Source organism: Eucalyptus grandis, chromosome 3 (genome assembly GCF_016545825.1).
Source record: "Eucalyptus grandis isolate ANBG69807.140 chromosome 3, ASM1654582v1, whole genome shotgun sequence".
In the NCBI taxonomy this organism is placed as follows: domain Eukaryota; kingdom Viridiplantae; phylum Streptophyta; class Magnoliopsida; order Myrtales; family Myrtaceae; genus Eucalyptus; species Eucalyptus grandis.
Genome location: NC_052614.1, coordinates 66,880,893 through 66,894,744, shown reverse-complemented (window position 1 = coordinate 66,894,744; position 13,852 = coordinate 66,880,893). Strand labels below are relative to the sequence as shown.

General features: G+C 39.1%; 2 protein-coding genes across 2 annotated transcripts; both read left to right on the top strand.

Annotated features, from left to right (window-relative positions):
• The first annotated feature begins 2,166 nt into the window (after window positions 1-2,166).
• On the top strand, window positions 2,167-3,018 carry LOC104438513. Its single transcript, XM_010051677.3, has 3 exons — window positions 2,167-2,362; window positions 2,518-2,623; window positions 2,707-3,018. Exons 1-3 carry the CDS (start codon window positions 2,220-2,222, stop codon window positions 2,968-2,970), a joined length of 513 nt encoding a protein of 170 aa, XP_010049979.2. The 5' UTR covers window positions 2,167-2,219; the 3' UTR covers window positions 2,971-3,018.
• Window positions 3,019-7,501: 4,483 nt separating this feature from the next.
• On the top strand, window positions 7,502-8,498 carry LOC104438514 (metallothiol transferase FosB). Its single transcript, XM_010051678.3, has 3 exons — window positions 7,502-7,772; window positions 7,901-8,006; window positions 8,095-8,498. The coding sequence occupies exons 1-3, from the start codon at window positions 7,630-7,632 to the stop codon at window positions 8,356-8,358; spliced, it is 513 nt and encodes a 170-aa protein (XP_010049980.2). The 5' UTR covers window positions 7,502-7,629; the 3' UTR covers window positions 8,359-8,498.
• The last annotated feature ends 5,354 nt before the right edge of the window (window positions 8,499-13,852 follow it).

The following is a 13,852-nucleotide window of genomic DNA, read 5'->3' as shown; positions in this document are numbered from 1 at the left end:
GCTTCAGGTTACTGCAGCAATATGGATGAATTGGTTACGTCACCAGCGATGTCATCAGTGACATCATCCGCGCCATCAGTGACGAGAATGAAATGAGTTCAAATTGGTTTTGTCTCTGAACTTCCTCGCACGGATGATGTGATCTCACAACCGACGGATTTTTCCTAAGTCGTCGGCTTCATGCAGCAGTCCACGCATGACCTTGAAAAATCAGAACCACGAGAAAGGCCACCTTTTCCTGCATCCATATTAAAAAAGGAAGGTAAAAAGGAAAAGGAATTCATTACAAATTAGGGCATAACAATTAACACATATTGTATCTAGTCCCCCATACAAGAACATCTCGAATTGCCTATAATGACATTTCTAATGATTACTTGACTAGTTGATCCTACACCAGCATTTTTCTCTGCATGATTTTAACAGAGCCTTACACCAAGTACTATTTGAAAAGTTGAGCTTCTTTGATTGAACAAAAACAAAGTTCGGATATGCGCGATTGCAAAACGGGTAATATTTCAGATGCTTGCAATATCATTTGCCCACTTCTTCAGCAACCAGTCAGAAAGTTGTGCCGAAATTCTTCACTAAGGAGCATGACAAATCTTTCTTCATCATGACATGCGAACCCTAGGACATCAACTCAGCTTTTGCCTCATGTTTCAACGAGACGAAATTCTTGACCTTAATTTCCAACAGTTTGGCACGGCAGACACCGTGGCATGGCTGCACAAGTCAAAGCATGATCCCTTTCTTTAGGACTGCATCGCCAACTGGTCAATCCAGCAATTGTGTCGGGTGACAAGCGAGATACCCACGTGTCGATTCCGTCCGTCGACTCAAAAAGAGGTTCCCAACAACGGATAAGTACACTTAATCAAAGAGAACATTCAATGTTTAAAGAATATAGGCAGAGGGTTGGCGGGACAATGATTGACCGCTGCGTTAATCAAATATGCAGAGCAGCGAAGATCTGCAGAATTGGTTTCTGGGATGTTTGGCCCTTGTATTGATGTTCTCGCATGGACTCCAATCGAAGGAGACAACATGAAACAGTTGCTTTCTGCGCAGTAATGAAATGAGAAACGAAGCTGAACTTCTCGAGCCCGAGCCGTGTGCGCATTGACGGCTACTTATGTTTTCCGTATCAGGAATGCAACCTTTCCACGAGACGGATCCCGTTCACAATTTTGATTCCACTTCATGTCACAGCTCAAATGTCTTCGATGATGGTCTCTTTGAAGTTCTTGACTCTCATGCCGCCAGCTACGTATGGCCTTGAATAGGAAATGAAACTGAAGGCCTTGGATTAACTGAATATGACAGGTCTATATTTCCGGCGAAAATATAGACCTGTCATATGATTAAGATAGTCGAATTCAAAACACATCTTTTCAAAGGGAAAGAGTACGGGATAAGTACAGAAACTATATTAAAAAGGATGGGAAAAAAAAACTATTAGTAGCAACTCGTTAGGTCATTAATTACCACAAAATTTCCTTATACATAGAATGAAAATGAGATATACGCATGATCTTAAGAGATACATAGAATCAATATAATTATTAAATATCTTTAACATAGGAAGTTATCCTAAAGAAATCTTTAATTATCTCTAACAAGTGACAAATTATTATTATTTTTTAAATTTCTCCTATGAGGATAATACCCATAAGAAGCAAACATAAAACACATTTTCCACCTTAGAATTTTCCCGAAAGATTCAATTATATCACTTTTTTTCCCCTCTTCCTGATGGAAATTTCACTTTACCAAGAGCTCATGGTACGCTAGTGAATAAAAACAAATCCAAGGAGGAGGTAAATTACCCATGCATGCAGTTGACCTAATTTTTTACTAAAGCCACGTGTGTCAAGAGGGGCAACTTTTGGCCTTGCTCAAATCCTTCGACGTGAATCCGACGTGGATCCGACGTGTCATCGACGGCGCGGCCACACCTAAGATCGACACAGGCGGAACGATCACCTGCACGATGCATGCTCATTGCCCTTTGGATGCGTCGTTTGATTCTTCTCCATCGCCCATATCTCACTGCTTCCTTCAAGTCCTATATATACACACCACAGCTCTCGAACCAGACATCATATCATCAAACTCATTCTTGTTGTCTGATCTCTTTTGCGGCAACCCCATTTCGGTCTTGAATTCATTTTGATTTGATCTCACTTGGATCATATTTGTTTTTTGGGCTGAATTCAATGGAAAATCCTCTGCAACTCAAGTCGTTGAACCACATCTCGCTGGTGTGTCGGTCGCTGGAGAAGTCGATCAGTTTTTACCAGAACGTCCTCGGGTTCGTCCCCATCCGGCGACCCGGTTCCTTCGATTTCGAGGGCGCATGGTACTCTTCTTAACTGAAGTCGAGAATCTATTGAATTGTGCGAGAGCTTTGAAGTGATGTTGAACACTCCTTTTTCTTTTCTGAATTTGTCAATTGATCTTGTTTTGCTGCGTATCGATCATTGGTTTTGGCGGGTGTTCTTGGCTGGACTTAAGGCTGCTCAACTATGGAGTCGGGATCCACTTGCTTCAAACGGAAGACCCTCATCAAATGCCGGCCGCCGGCGGAATCAATCCCAAGGACAACCACATTTCTTTTCAGGTCCTCTCTCTCTCTCTCTCTCTCTCTCAAGTAATTGTTAAGACAGTAAAGATGACAATGGTGCGTGTCCTTGGCATGTGCAGAGTGAGAGCATGGCGACGGTGGAGAAGAAGCTAGAGGAGATGGAGATAGAGTACGTGAAGAGCAGTGTAGAGGAAGGCGGGATCTATGTCGATCAGATCTTCTTCCACGATCCCGACGGTTCGATGATCGAGATCTGCAACTGCAACAACCTCCCCGTTGTCGCCCTGGACGACGGCGCTCCAGTTCTCCAATGTTCCCGCATCAATTGCAATCTCGGGCACCAACTTCAGCAGCCACAGTGTCCGACTACCGTGACACTATGAAATTATGTCTCCTTTGATGATAATCGAAACACAAGAAGAAAAAAAAAAGACACACAAGAAAGGACTGCATGAACGGCTCAAGAAATTTTTCAGATACCTTCTTTGTTATTTTCTTTCCATTGTTTTTGTGCAGTAAACATTGGGTAAATTGGATTCTAATCATTGTTTCCAGTTCCATGTCAAGGGGATGAAGTTTTTTTTTTTTTGGACAAAAATGGGGTGTAATCAATTGGAATCATAAAGAAGTACATCAATTCAATGCTTGATTAATCTTATGTCGACTTAAAGAGGTGTTTTAGAAGTTCCAATTTGACTTAAAACTCAAACACTTGAGTTTCATGTTGTGCTTTTAGATAAATTCAAGTTGCATGGTGCTAAAAATAGCATATGAATACGAGTTGAATACACATAAAACTTAATTATTCGGTGAGGTTTGAACCTAACTCAAGATAATGTTCAAGCAACTTAAACTTGCATCTCGAAAAGAATTTAGTTGTGCTCAAGAATACGACTTTAGCAATATTAGAGATCTAGACAGCAATAGTCAAACTCAACTTGAAAATTCAAAATGCACTCGATACTCAGGCTATTTCAATGTTGAGCTGCATTTCATGACATATTTCTTACCGCCCCGCCGAAATCATCACCCTTTGCACTGCGTGTCAGACACCCCGTGCCCATCCTTAATCTTGGCTCTCCAAAATGTTTTTACTAACTTGGTTTCATCCTATGATGACATATCAAATTGCTAACAATGATATTTTAACTGCTACTTAATGCATCAGTGACACATCAACATCTTCTATCCATAAATTTGACGGAGGCCTAACATCGAGTGCAATTCGAAAGGTTGAGCTAATTTGATTGTATAAAAAAAGGGTATACATGATTACAAAATGGATATAATTTTAGTTGTTTGTGGGGTCATTACCCCTCTCTTTTTTCGGCGAATGACGCACTTCACGTACATGGTAACTGGTAAGAAAAATGTACTGAGAAATTTCTTTACAGAGGAAGATGACAGATCTGTCATCATCATAACATATATTGAAATCAGCTTTGCTTTTGCCTCATTTTTCAGTAGTTGGATTCCTTGACATGATTTTTCAACAGTTTGGTACGATAGACAACGAGGCATGACTGTACAAGTCAAATGCAACATAAAATACAAAAACAAGTTTTCAACTAACATGAACGTGTAGATATCGGCAACATAATCAGTTGAAATCTCCACAAAAAAATATGCTTAACTATAACTATCTATGCAGGAAAAGCATGATCTCATTCTGTCCCCTCCAAATTAAGAAAGAATATTATCATTTTCTTAGAAAAACTAACTCAAAAGCCATTCAATTATTGTGTTGGGTGATAAGCGAGATACCCACATGACTATTCAGTCCATAGCCACAAAAAGGTTTCTCACAATTGATAAGTACACTTAATCAAGAGAACATTAAAAAGAAAGAAAAAAAAAGAGGATAGGTAATGTTTGGAAAAATTATCCAAAAAATTCTAAATTAATTGTATGGCTGTCAATTTAGTTATAAACATTATAATGATTTGTCAATTTAGTTTTAAAACTTTCAATGACTTGACAATATAGTTATTTCGGCTATTTTTGACTGGAAATTACTAACATAGAGGCTGAGCATCCTATGTGGCATGGCTAGCAAGGGCCGTGACACCCTCATAAGGCCCTTACCTATGGCCGATCACCAACCATGGTAGAGTATAGGCCACAGACCAAAGGAAAAGAAAATGAAAAAGAAAAAAATGAAACCAATTTTAAAAATGCAAAATTTGTCAACATTAATGTCGACCATGTCTTATAGGATAGTTGGCAGTCGATGAGCCTATTGGGTAATGTGTCAAACAATGCTTAATTCTATTTTTTCCCCTGGGAACAAAAAAAGAACATTAAATTCTTTTGGTAACATTTATATTTGTAGGAATATATTTGGAATAAAATCAAGAAAAAAAAAATATTTTTGTTCCTAGTAACAATTTTAGAATCAAGCCCAAATCTTTTTTTTCTTTTTCCCTTTATTTTCTCTTCCTCTTCTTCTTCTCGGGAAAAGTGCCAAAAATGTTATAAACTTTTTGTTTTTGTGCCAATTTAGTTCTAAACTTTTTTTTTGTACCGATTTAGTCATAAACCTTTTAATGTTGTGCCAATTCAGTCATTTCCGGCTAATTTTGGCTGAATTTTGCTAACTAGACACCGGCCAGCTGATATGGCCGATTGGCGTTGACGTTGACAACTTTTAATAATATTTTAATATTTTTGAATTTTTTTTTTTTTATTATTTTTATTATTTTTTTATTTTTTTTTTTTCTTTTTTTCTTATCCTCTTCTTCCTCCAACCGCTTGTCAAACCTCAGCGGCTAGCCAGAGGCGATGGCCAGCCATCGTCCAATCAACAAAATCTACCAAAATTGATCGAAAATGACTAAATTGGCACAACATAAAAAAGTTTAGGTCTAATCAATAGCAAAAAAAGGTATAGGACTAAATCGGCATAAAAACAAAAGGTTTAGGACTTTTTGGGCACTTTTCTCTCTTCTTCCCCTATCCTATTGAGGGCCAGATGAGGTCTAGTGACCTCATGATAGTTGAGCAAGGTTGAGCCTCGCCAATGGCTGGGCGAGGCCAACCTTGCCAGATCTAGATTCTAGTAATTGTTTCCCATTCCATGTCAAGGGGGATGAAACTTTTTTACAAAAAAAATGGGGTGTAATAAATTGGAATTATAAGAAAAGGAGTACATCGATTTGATTCGATTCTTGATTAATTTTATCTTGACTCAATGAAGTGTTTTAGATAACTTGACTTAAAACTCAAAACTTGAGTTCCATATTGTGCTTTCACATAAATTCAAGTTGTATGTTGCCAAGAATAGCATATGAATACGATCTAAATAGGATAAAGCTTAACTATTCAGTGAGACTTGAACCTAGCTCGAACAAATGTTAAAGTAACATGTCCTTGCGTCTCGAAAAGAATCTAGTTGTGCTATCATACAATCTCAGAAAAATTAAAGATTCGGATAGACTTTACATAAAATCAAATTGCACTCCGTGCTTGGTTATAAATTATTATTTTCAATATTGAATTTGATTCCATGACATTTTTATTACTGCTGTGCCCCGCCGAAATCCTTGCCTTATATCCAAAATAATGGGCCTTATACCCAAAGTCATCCTTAATCTTGGCTCTCCAAAATGTTTTTACTTACATGAAATCCACCTAAAAGGATATATCGGACTGCTAACAGTTACTTAACTCGTTAGTGCCACGTCAACATTTTCTATCCATGAAATTAACGAAGGTCTCCCATCTAGCGCAATTTGAAAGTTTGAGTTACTTTGATTGAAAAGAAGAAGAAGGCATCCTTGATAACAACACGAATAATTTCAGGTGCTCGTAGGGTCATTATCCCTCTTTTTTACTGTGAACCGCGCGCTTCACTTACATGGTAACTAGTAAGAAAACTGAACCTGACAAATCTGTCATGATCATATATGGAGTTCAAACTTAGCTTTTGCCACATGTTTCACGAGCTGGAACTTCCAACAGTTTGGCACGATAGACAACGAGGCATGACGGTACAAGACAAGTCCAACATAAATATAAAAACAAATTTACAACTAACACGAACATGTAGATATTGACAAAAATTATCAATTGAAATCTCAACAAAAAATAGGCTTAACCATCGCTATCCACGCAAGAAATGCATGAACTCATGCTCTCCCCTCCAAACTAAGAAACAAAAATTATCATTTCTTTATATAAACTAACTCAAACGCTACTGTTTTAGAGGACTACATCACTCATTGGACCATCGAATGAATGTGTTGGACGGTAAGTGAGATGCCCACTTGACTATTTAGTCTGCTAACTCAAAAAAGATCCCTCACAACTGCTACGTACATGAGAACATGCAATGTCTAATGAATATAAATAGAGGGTTAGTTGGATAATCGTTGAATGTTCCTTTACTCAAATATGCAAAGCAATGAGGGTTTGCAGATTGTCCCCTTTGATCTTTCTCCTTATGTTGTCATGGTTACACGGACTCTAATTGATTATTTCGTTAGTCAACTGATAAGTACACCTAACCACCAGTTCGTGAGTCTAAATTGTTTTAATACTTGTGACCCAAAAAAAAATCACGTTTTTTCCTCCTTTCTAGATGAAATTTTATTTTACCAAGTGCCAACTGTCGCTGGTCTATAATACAAATCCAAGAAAGAACTAAAATGTCCTTGCGAGGAGGAGTTGAATGAATTCACGTGTGTCAAAAGGGAACAAATTTTTGGCCGGCAAAAAGTCTTTCGATGTGGATCCGACGTGGCATCGACATCGCTGACCCTGGCCCACACGGAGATCGACACTTGTGAAATAATCACGTGCATGCATGCTTTGGATGTTTCGTCTGATCTTCCTCCATCGTCCATTTCCCACTGCTTCAAGTCCTATATATTCACACCACAGTTCTTGAACCAGACATCATCATATCATTGAACTTATTCTTTTTTAGCTGTTCATCTGGTCTTCGTCTGATCACTTTTTTCACAACGCCATTTCGTTTCAAATCTTGAAATCATTTCGATTCGATCTCGCACAGATAATAATTCTTCCCGGGGCTGAATTTGATGGAAAATCCTCTGCAACTCAAGTCGTTGAACCACATCTCGCTGGTGTGTCGGTCCTTGGAGAGGACGGTGGATTTCTACCAGAAAGTCCTCGGCTTCGTCCCAGTCAGGCGACCCGGATCCTTTGATTTCGAGGGCGCATGGTACTGTTCTTTTATTAAAGTCGAGAATTAATAGGGATGTGCGAGAGCTTTGAAATCATTCCAACGTCTTCTTGTTTTCGATTTTGGAATTGATCTTGTTTTGATGGGTGTTCTTGGATGGACTTAAGGCTGTTCAACAATGGAATTGGGATCCACCTGCTTCAAGCCGAAGACCCTCATCAAATGCCCGCTGCCGGTGGAATCAATCCCAAGGACAACCATATTTCTTTTCAGGTCATCTCTCTCTCTCTCTCTCTCTCTCTCTCTGAAGTGATTGTAAAGACTGTAAAGATGACAATGGCAGCGTTCTTGGCATGTACAGTGTGAGAGCATGGCGACGGTGGAGAAGAAGCTAGAGGAGATGGAGATAGAGTACGTGAAGAGCAGGGTAGAGGAAGGGGGGATCTACGTTGATCAGATCTTCTTCCACGATCCCGACGGGTTGATGATCGAGGTCTGCAACTGCGACATCCTCCCCGTCATCCCCCTTGACGGTGGCGCTCCAGTTCTCCAGTGTTCCCGCATGAATTGCAATCTCAAGCACCACGTTCAGCAACAGCAGCATCCGACTACCGTCACACTATGAATTTGTGTCTCTTTCGACAATAATGAAAGTACACAAAGGATAAGGCAAAGCCGAAATTTTTTGTTTCTAAGGTTGGAATTCTAATCATTGTTTTCCCATTCCATGTGAACCGAATACGTGATTAATTTGATGTCAACTTAATGAGGTGTTTTAGATGCTAAAATTTGACTCAAAACTCAAAACTCCAATTTCTTTTTATGCTTTCACATAAATCCAAGTTATAACATGTCGACAATGGCATATGAATACGATCCAAATACATATATAACTTAACTTTTGATGTTCGAGCAACTTAAACTTGTGTCTCGAGAAGAATGTAGTCGTGCTCAAGAATACAACTCCAGCGAAATTAAAGATCCCAATGGCAATAACCACACTCGACTTGAAAAACCAAAACACACCCAATACTTGGTTACGAGTTAATTTTTTTCAACATCGAGCTCGATATCATGACATATTTGTCGTCCTAATATCGAGTTGATCATATGCTTAGGATGGCTTAAACTCGAGCATGAACTCAGATTAAATGCGTCGCGAAATACAGACATTTTAGCAGATCTTTGTTTATTAAGTTGGGACTGATTGACAGCAATTTCATTTACCGTCGGAAAACACCCCTAGTCGCCCTCAGCTTAAACCTTGAGAGTTGTCGGTCGAGCTGGCTAGTTAAGGCTTAAACTTCGGACAACGTTCGAAAAGGAGTGATTGAGGGCTCGAGTTTCAGCAATGATAACTTCCTAAAGGCCGACCCTTGGTCTCTTTGCCCTGATTTGTTCACCTGGTTTCCGGATGATGGAGAAGATCATCAGGATTCGTTGAGATCAGGTGCACAGGGAATCCTGAAACTTCACAGTTAGATCATTCATCGGTATTTCATGCGTTGAGAAAATCTCGTTTGATATTGGGGAGATGACAAAGGATCAAAGGATAAGAATATGTGCATTTGAGTTGCACAACGAACGACTTCTACACACACAAGCGACGTGCAAATAGTATTTTAACGACAGGATGTAGAAGCATGAAAAGACTTTGGTCCTACAAAAGGAGAACAAGCTGTCGGACGGGTATTGTATTTAAGTCTAGAAGGACCGTTGTAGACGGAGAACAAGCTGTAGAACGAGGCATCATTAAAATTTGGATAAAGTGATAAAAGGTGATCAAGCTGCATAACAAAGGGGCGTCAATTTGCTTGTAGGAACCACCTTGCAAAAGGTGAACATATAGCAGAAGGAGATTTCGAGAAAGTTTGGCAAGACTATTTCTGCATGAGCAATTGATGCTATAGATGAAGTGGATGGTTCTACATAAGAACCTATACGATCCTTGTGGGAAGACTTAGCTCTTTGTCATTTTGAATTGGATTCGAGTTGTTGTTTTGCAATTGTTTTCAAGTGTTAGAATCCACTAAAGTAGCCCAAAGTTAACCGGGCATGTTTTAGCTTTTTGGTTAAGCAGAAGAGATGTCAAGCAAACTATAGAAACAGAGTATTCTACTTTAAGAAATGGCTTTTAATGCTCCGTAGAAGGACGTTCTTCTATCCTTTAACCTCTTTGACTTCTGTTGGATTGACAAATCGTGATTCCGCACAAGTGCATATGTTTCTAGAACACCATGTTTCTAGAACACCATGTTGTCTAGCACTTACATGAAAAATATTCAAGTTTCCTAGGACAACCAGTTCACCCCACCTCTTAGTTGCCGGGCCTATTCTATTTTGTCATGTATGTATAAAATAACTAATCCTAAAATAATAAATAAATAACCCAAATTCACCATCACATTTTCATACATCGGTTCACAAGCGGGGAGATTTAGTATTATATACGATATAAAACCTAATCACGATGCTTTAGCGACAAGGGCTTGAAGACAAATCTGGGCAGGCTTGGGTTAGGGTCCTTAGTGAGAAAACCTGGGCAGAAATTTAGGCCCAAGCATTAGGTGCTACTCGGCCTAAGCCCACTCAACAATCACCTTTAAGGTGAGAAAAGGCTGCTTATCCATTTATCTTCGCAAAAGCAAAGCAATATTGTTAACTAATTGAAGTTGTACTTGTCTTCTTAATTAGAATTTCAAAAGCATCTTTCATTTCTTTTGTATCAACATGACTTATGTTCAGTATATTAGATAAGAATCTTGTGCCATCTATGAAAGTTCGATTTAAACAATAACTACTCAATCTATTTGGAATCAAAAGGTTCGAGGTTAACAAATCTGTTAACACAACACTATTGATGTGCTGAATTTCAAGAAATCTCTTTGAATAAAGTAGAAAACGCCCAATGCACAAAATGATCAAAATTCGTTCGCAACATGACTCTTTAGATAACTTATGCCTTGCTCATATCGCGATAGCCACTTTATTGTTGCCCCTATGTATACACTTTCTCCTCTGAACTTCCTCGTAGTGAACTCCTTTAGCCATCTTACCTCGTGGATGTATGTTAGGTGCTGAACTGATCACATCGAAAATCATGTTAATTATGTCCCTCTTTTGAATTCTCTCCACAAATTAAACCAAAGGTGGTGTTGTTATCTAAGCTAGATGTACTTTGTATGGGGACCTGAGATAAGGTCCTCCTTATGAAGTAGTAGTTGAGGAGGCATTCATGCAACCACCTAAACGGCCATATCAACCTTCATGATGATGTCCTTCCACTGAATGAAGATGCACTTCAACTCCCTTGTTCAGTCCCGTCATTGAGTGCATTGATTTCATTTGAGTTTAATTCGCTATGATTATTAGATCATATCAATTTCGTATAAAGCCCACACAATCTAATGGCTGCAATGAATCGGTCGACACCCGCACGCGACTCTCCCGGGAAAGATGCCGACCCTCGTCCTCAAGCGGAAAATGAATGGCAGTCCTTTGGGGTGAATGGCTTCTTGCTCTATCTTGAGCCCACAAACCCCCTGAGAATGAGGTACCCATTGAAAGCCCTTCATACCCACTTGAAAGATTTCATTCTCTTATTTCTTTTTTTGTAGAGATAAATGGAGCTAAAAAGTCCAAGAAATTGTACATACTTTTTGCTTCCACACAAAGAATAGAATCCCCACAATGTGTACTGCATTTAATTTGGAGACTGACATGAGAACTGTTCATGAGCTAGCAGTGGGATATGGCGTTGGGACTGCCAACTATTTCTGGGTCACGAGGACAAAAATGTATGATGGGAGTGACCATTCTCTTTAGAAATTGATCTTTGGCCGCCCCCCAACCCCCCCCAAAAAAAAAAAAAAAAAAAACTGCTGAAATGATGAATAACTCGGGCCCATATTATATAAAAACGAATGGTATTCGTTTTTCGAACTTTCTATAGACATGGTCATTCCACATGAATTTTCAGATTGTCCTTGTTTTTCTTTTTCTGGGAGAAATGCTAAAACAGACTTTCGACCATATTGTCAAAGATAAGTTCTAAAAATTGAAATTGTTTGGAGTAGTTTTAGCAAGAAAAGGAATGCTTTGGCAAAAACAACAATAATGGAGAACATTCATTAATCCGTGGGGCAATGTCAGAGAGAGGCGTGAACGTACTGAGTAAGAGAGGTCTTCTGTATGGCCAGAAGATAGGAAAGTTGGACGTTTGCAAGCATTGAGAGCTCGGCAAACAGCATGGGCTGCAGTTCAGTACAATGTCTCATAGAACCGAGGGTACAACGGACTACGTTCATCTGTTTTATGCGGGCCTTCTCAGGTGCGGTTGAAGGGAGGTGGGTGCTAATTGTCCTTTACATATGATTTTTCTAAGAAAGTTTGGATCTATCTTCTCAAGCTTGAGGACAAGGTATTTGGTCAGTTCCCGGCATGTAAGGTAATTATCAAAGAGTAGACATAAAAAAAAGAAGAAAAAGATTATGTGCCTGAAGACTGACAAATGATTGGAGTTCTAGGCACGTGATCTTGGAAACATGGAGCAATTAGAGGAGGGATCACACGTGAACTTCAGTAACCCTTGAAGAAGACTCAAGGATTGTAATTAGAAAGAACACAGATGAGGAGGACACTCAACATATGTCAAAACTCTGCCAAATTTTCCCCTTTAACATTTCCTTTCGAAGCAATGTATTTTAATTTCGATTTTAATTTTATAGTCAATTTTCTACTTTGTACTATGCATTGTGAATATCAATGCAGTAATCACTTCAATGTTTCCGTTTGAGAGTTAATGGGCATGTAACTTTCCTTCCCTCGGTATCAATTCCAGTGGAGTTTAGTTTCCAGCAAGTTCCCTTCAGTTCTGGCTTTGATTCCTTTAACATCACGTCCTTAGCTCTATTTTCCTTTATTTCCAGCATCGTTCCTTCTAATTTCCTTCAATTTCTAGTCCTTGTACTTTATCTTCCAAGCGATTTACTTTGTTGTCCCAATCACCTGAGATTGAACGAGATCGATTTATCGCCAAGCAACATAAATGTGAAACTAATTTCCTAGTGCATTCATGTTTTGCCACAGTATTTTAGGAATTATTATTAGATTGATATCAATACATAAAACTTCTTTAACATGATAGAATCATTGAATTTGTAACGCGTGAGGAGATTTCATAACGATGCCTTGTTGATATTATAAATTACGTCAACAGTGCTTTTCTAAATTTGTCGCTATTTGCAACAAAACATGGACCTAACGATGTTGAGGCTCCATATAAAGAGAGAAGGAAAGGTCACATTTTTCATGGGAATTTTTCAGCAAGTCCCAAGTGTCTTTTTCTATCATTTATTATTGACAAAATCATGCTGGGAATTAGTGATGCACACTTGCCAAACAAGACCCCATGCCCATGCCAAGAACTCGTGCATGTGTTCACTTTCACATCCATTGTCCATCCCAGGGATAATCAATTTCTGGTCCAAATTAGTCTTGCCCAAAAACTGAGAACTACATCGATAGAACCACTTTCTAGTTTCTTGGATTGAGAATTGAACCGCCTGATGCGGACCCACTGGTCCAGTCCAATTTCTGAGTAGTCCAATGGTACTGGTGGAAGAAGGAGGGGAGATATTCAATCACTAAGATTGGGAATGAGCTTCCCATCTCTTGCGAAAGAACAATTAAGAATGCTAAATGTCTTCAAGGTTGTTTAAGAATAGTTGGATCAGTTCATCGGAATTAAAGAAACAAGAAGCAAATGTTCAAGGTATCGACACCCATGAGCGAGGCCTGAGAGACGAGAGGTGAATGGTGTTTGCCTTCAATGAGCTGCTGATTCGAGCGAGGTTGTGATTTTTGTGAATTGTGATTGGGAAAGAGGGCTGAGAAGTGAGAGACTAGAGGGAAAGAGGAGGCATGCGCATGAGGCTAAGACTTGAGCGATCAAGACTGATTATTAAGTTTAGGTTTACAATTAAAAAATAAATATAAAATATTTGGTCTGACTTGATCCGAGCCATCTGGTTCTCCGTCGAAGCGGAAAATGACCAATTTTAATAGGAAACCAATAACTGGACCGGCACCTTGGGAATTGCCTAGAACCATTCAGTTCG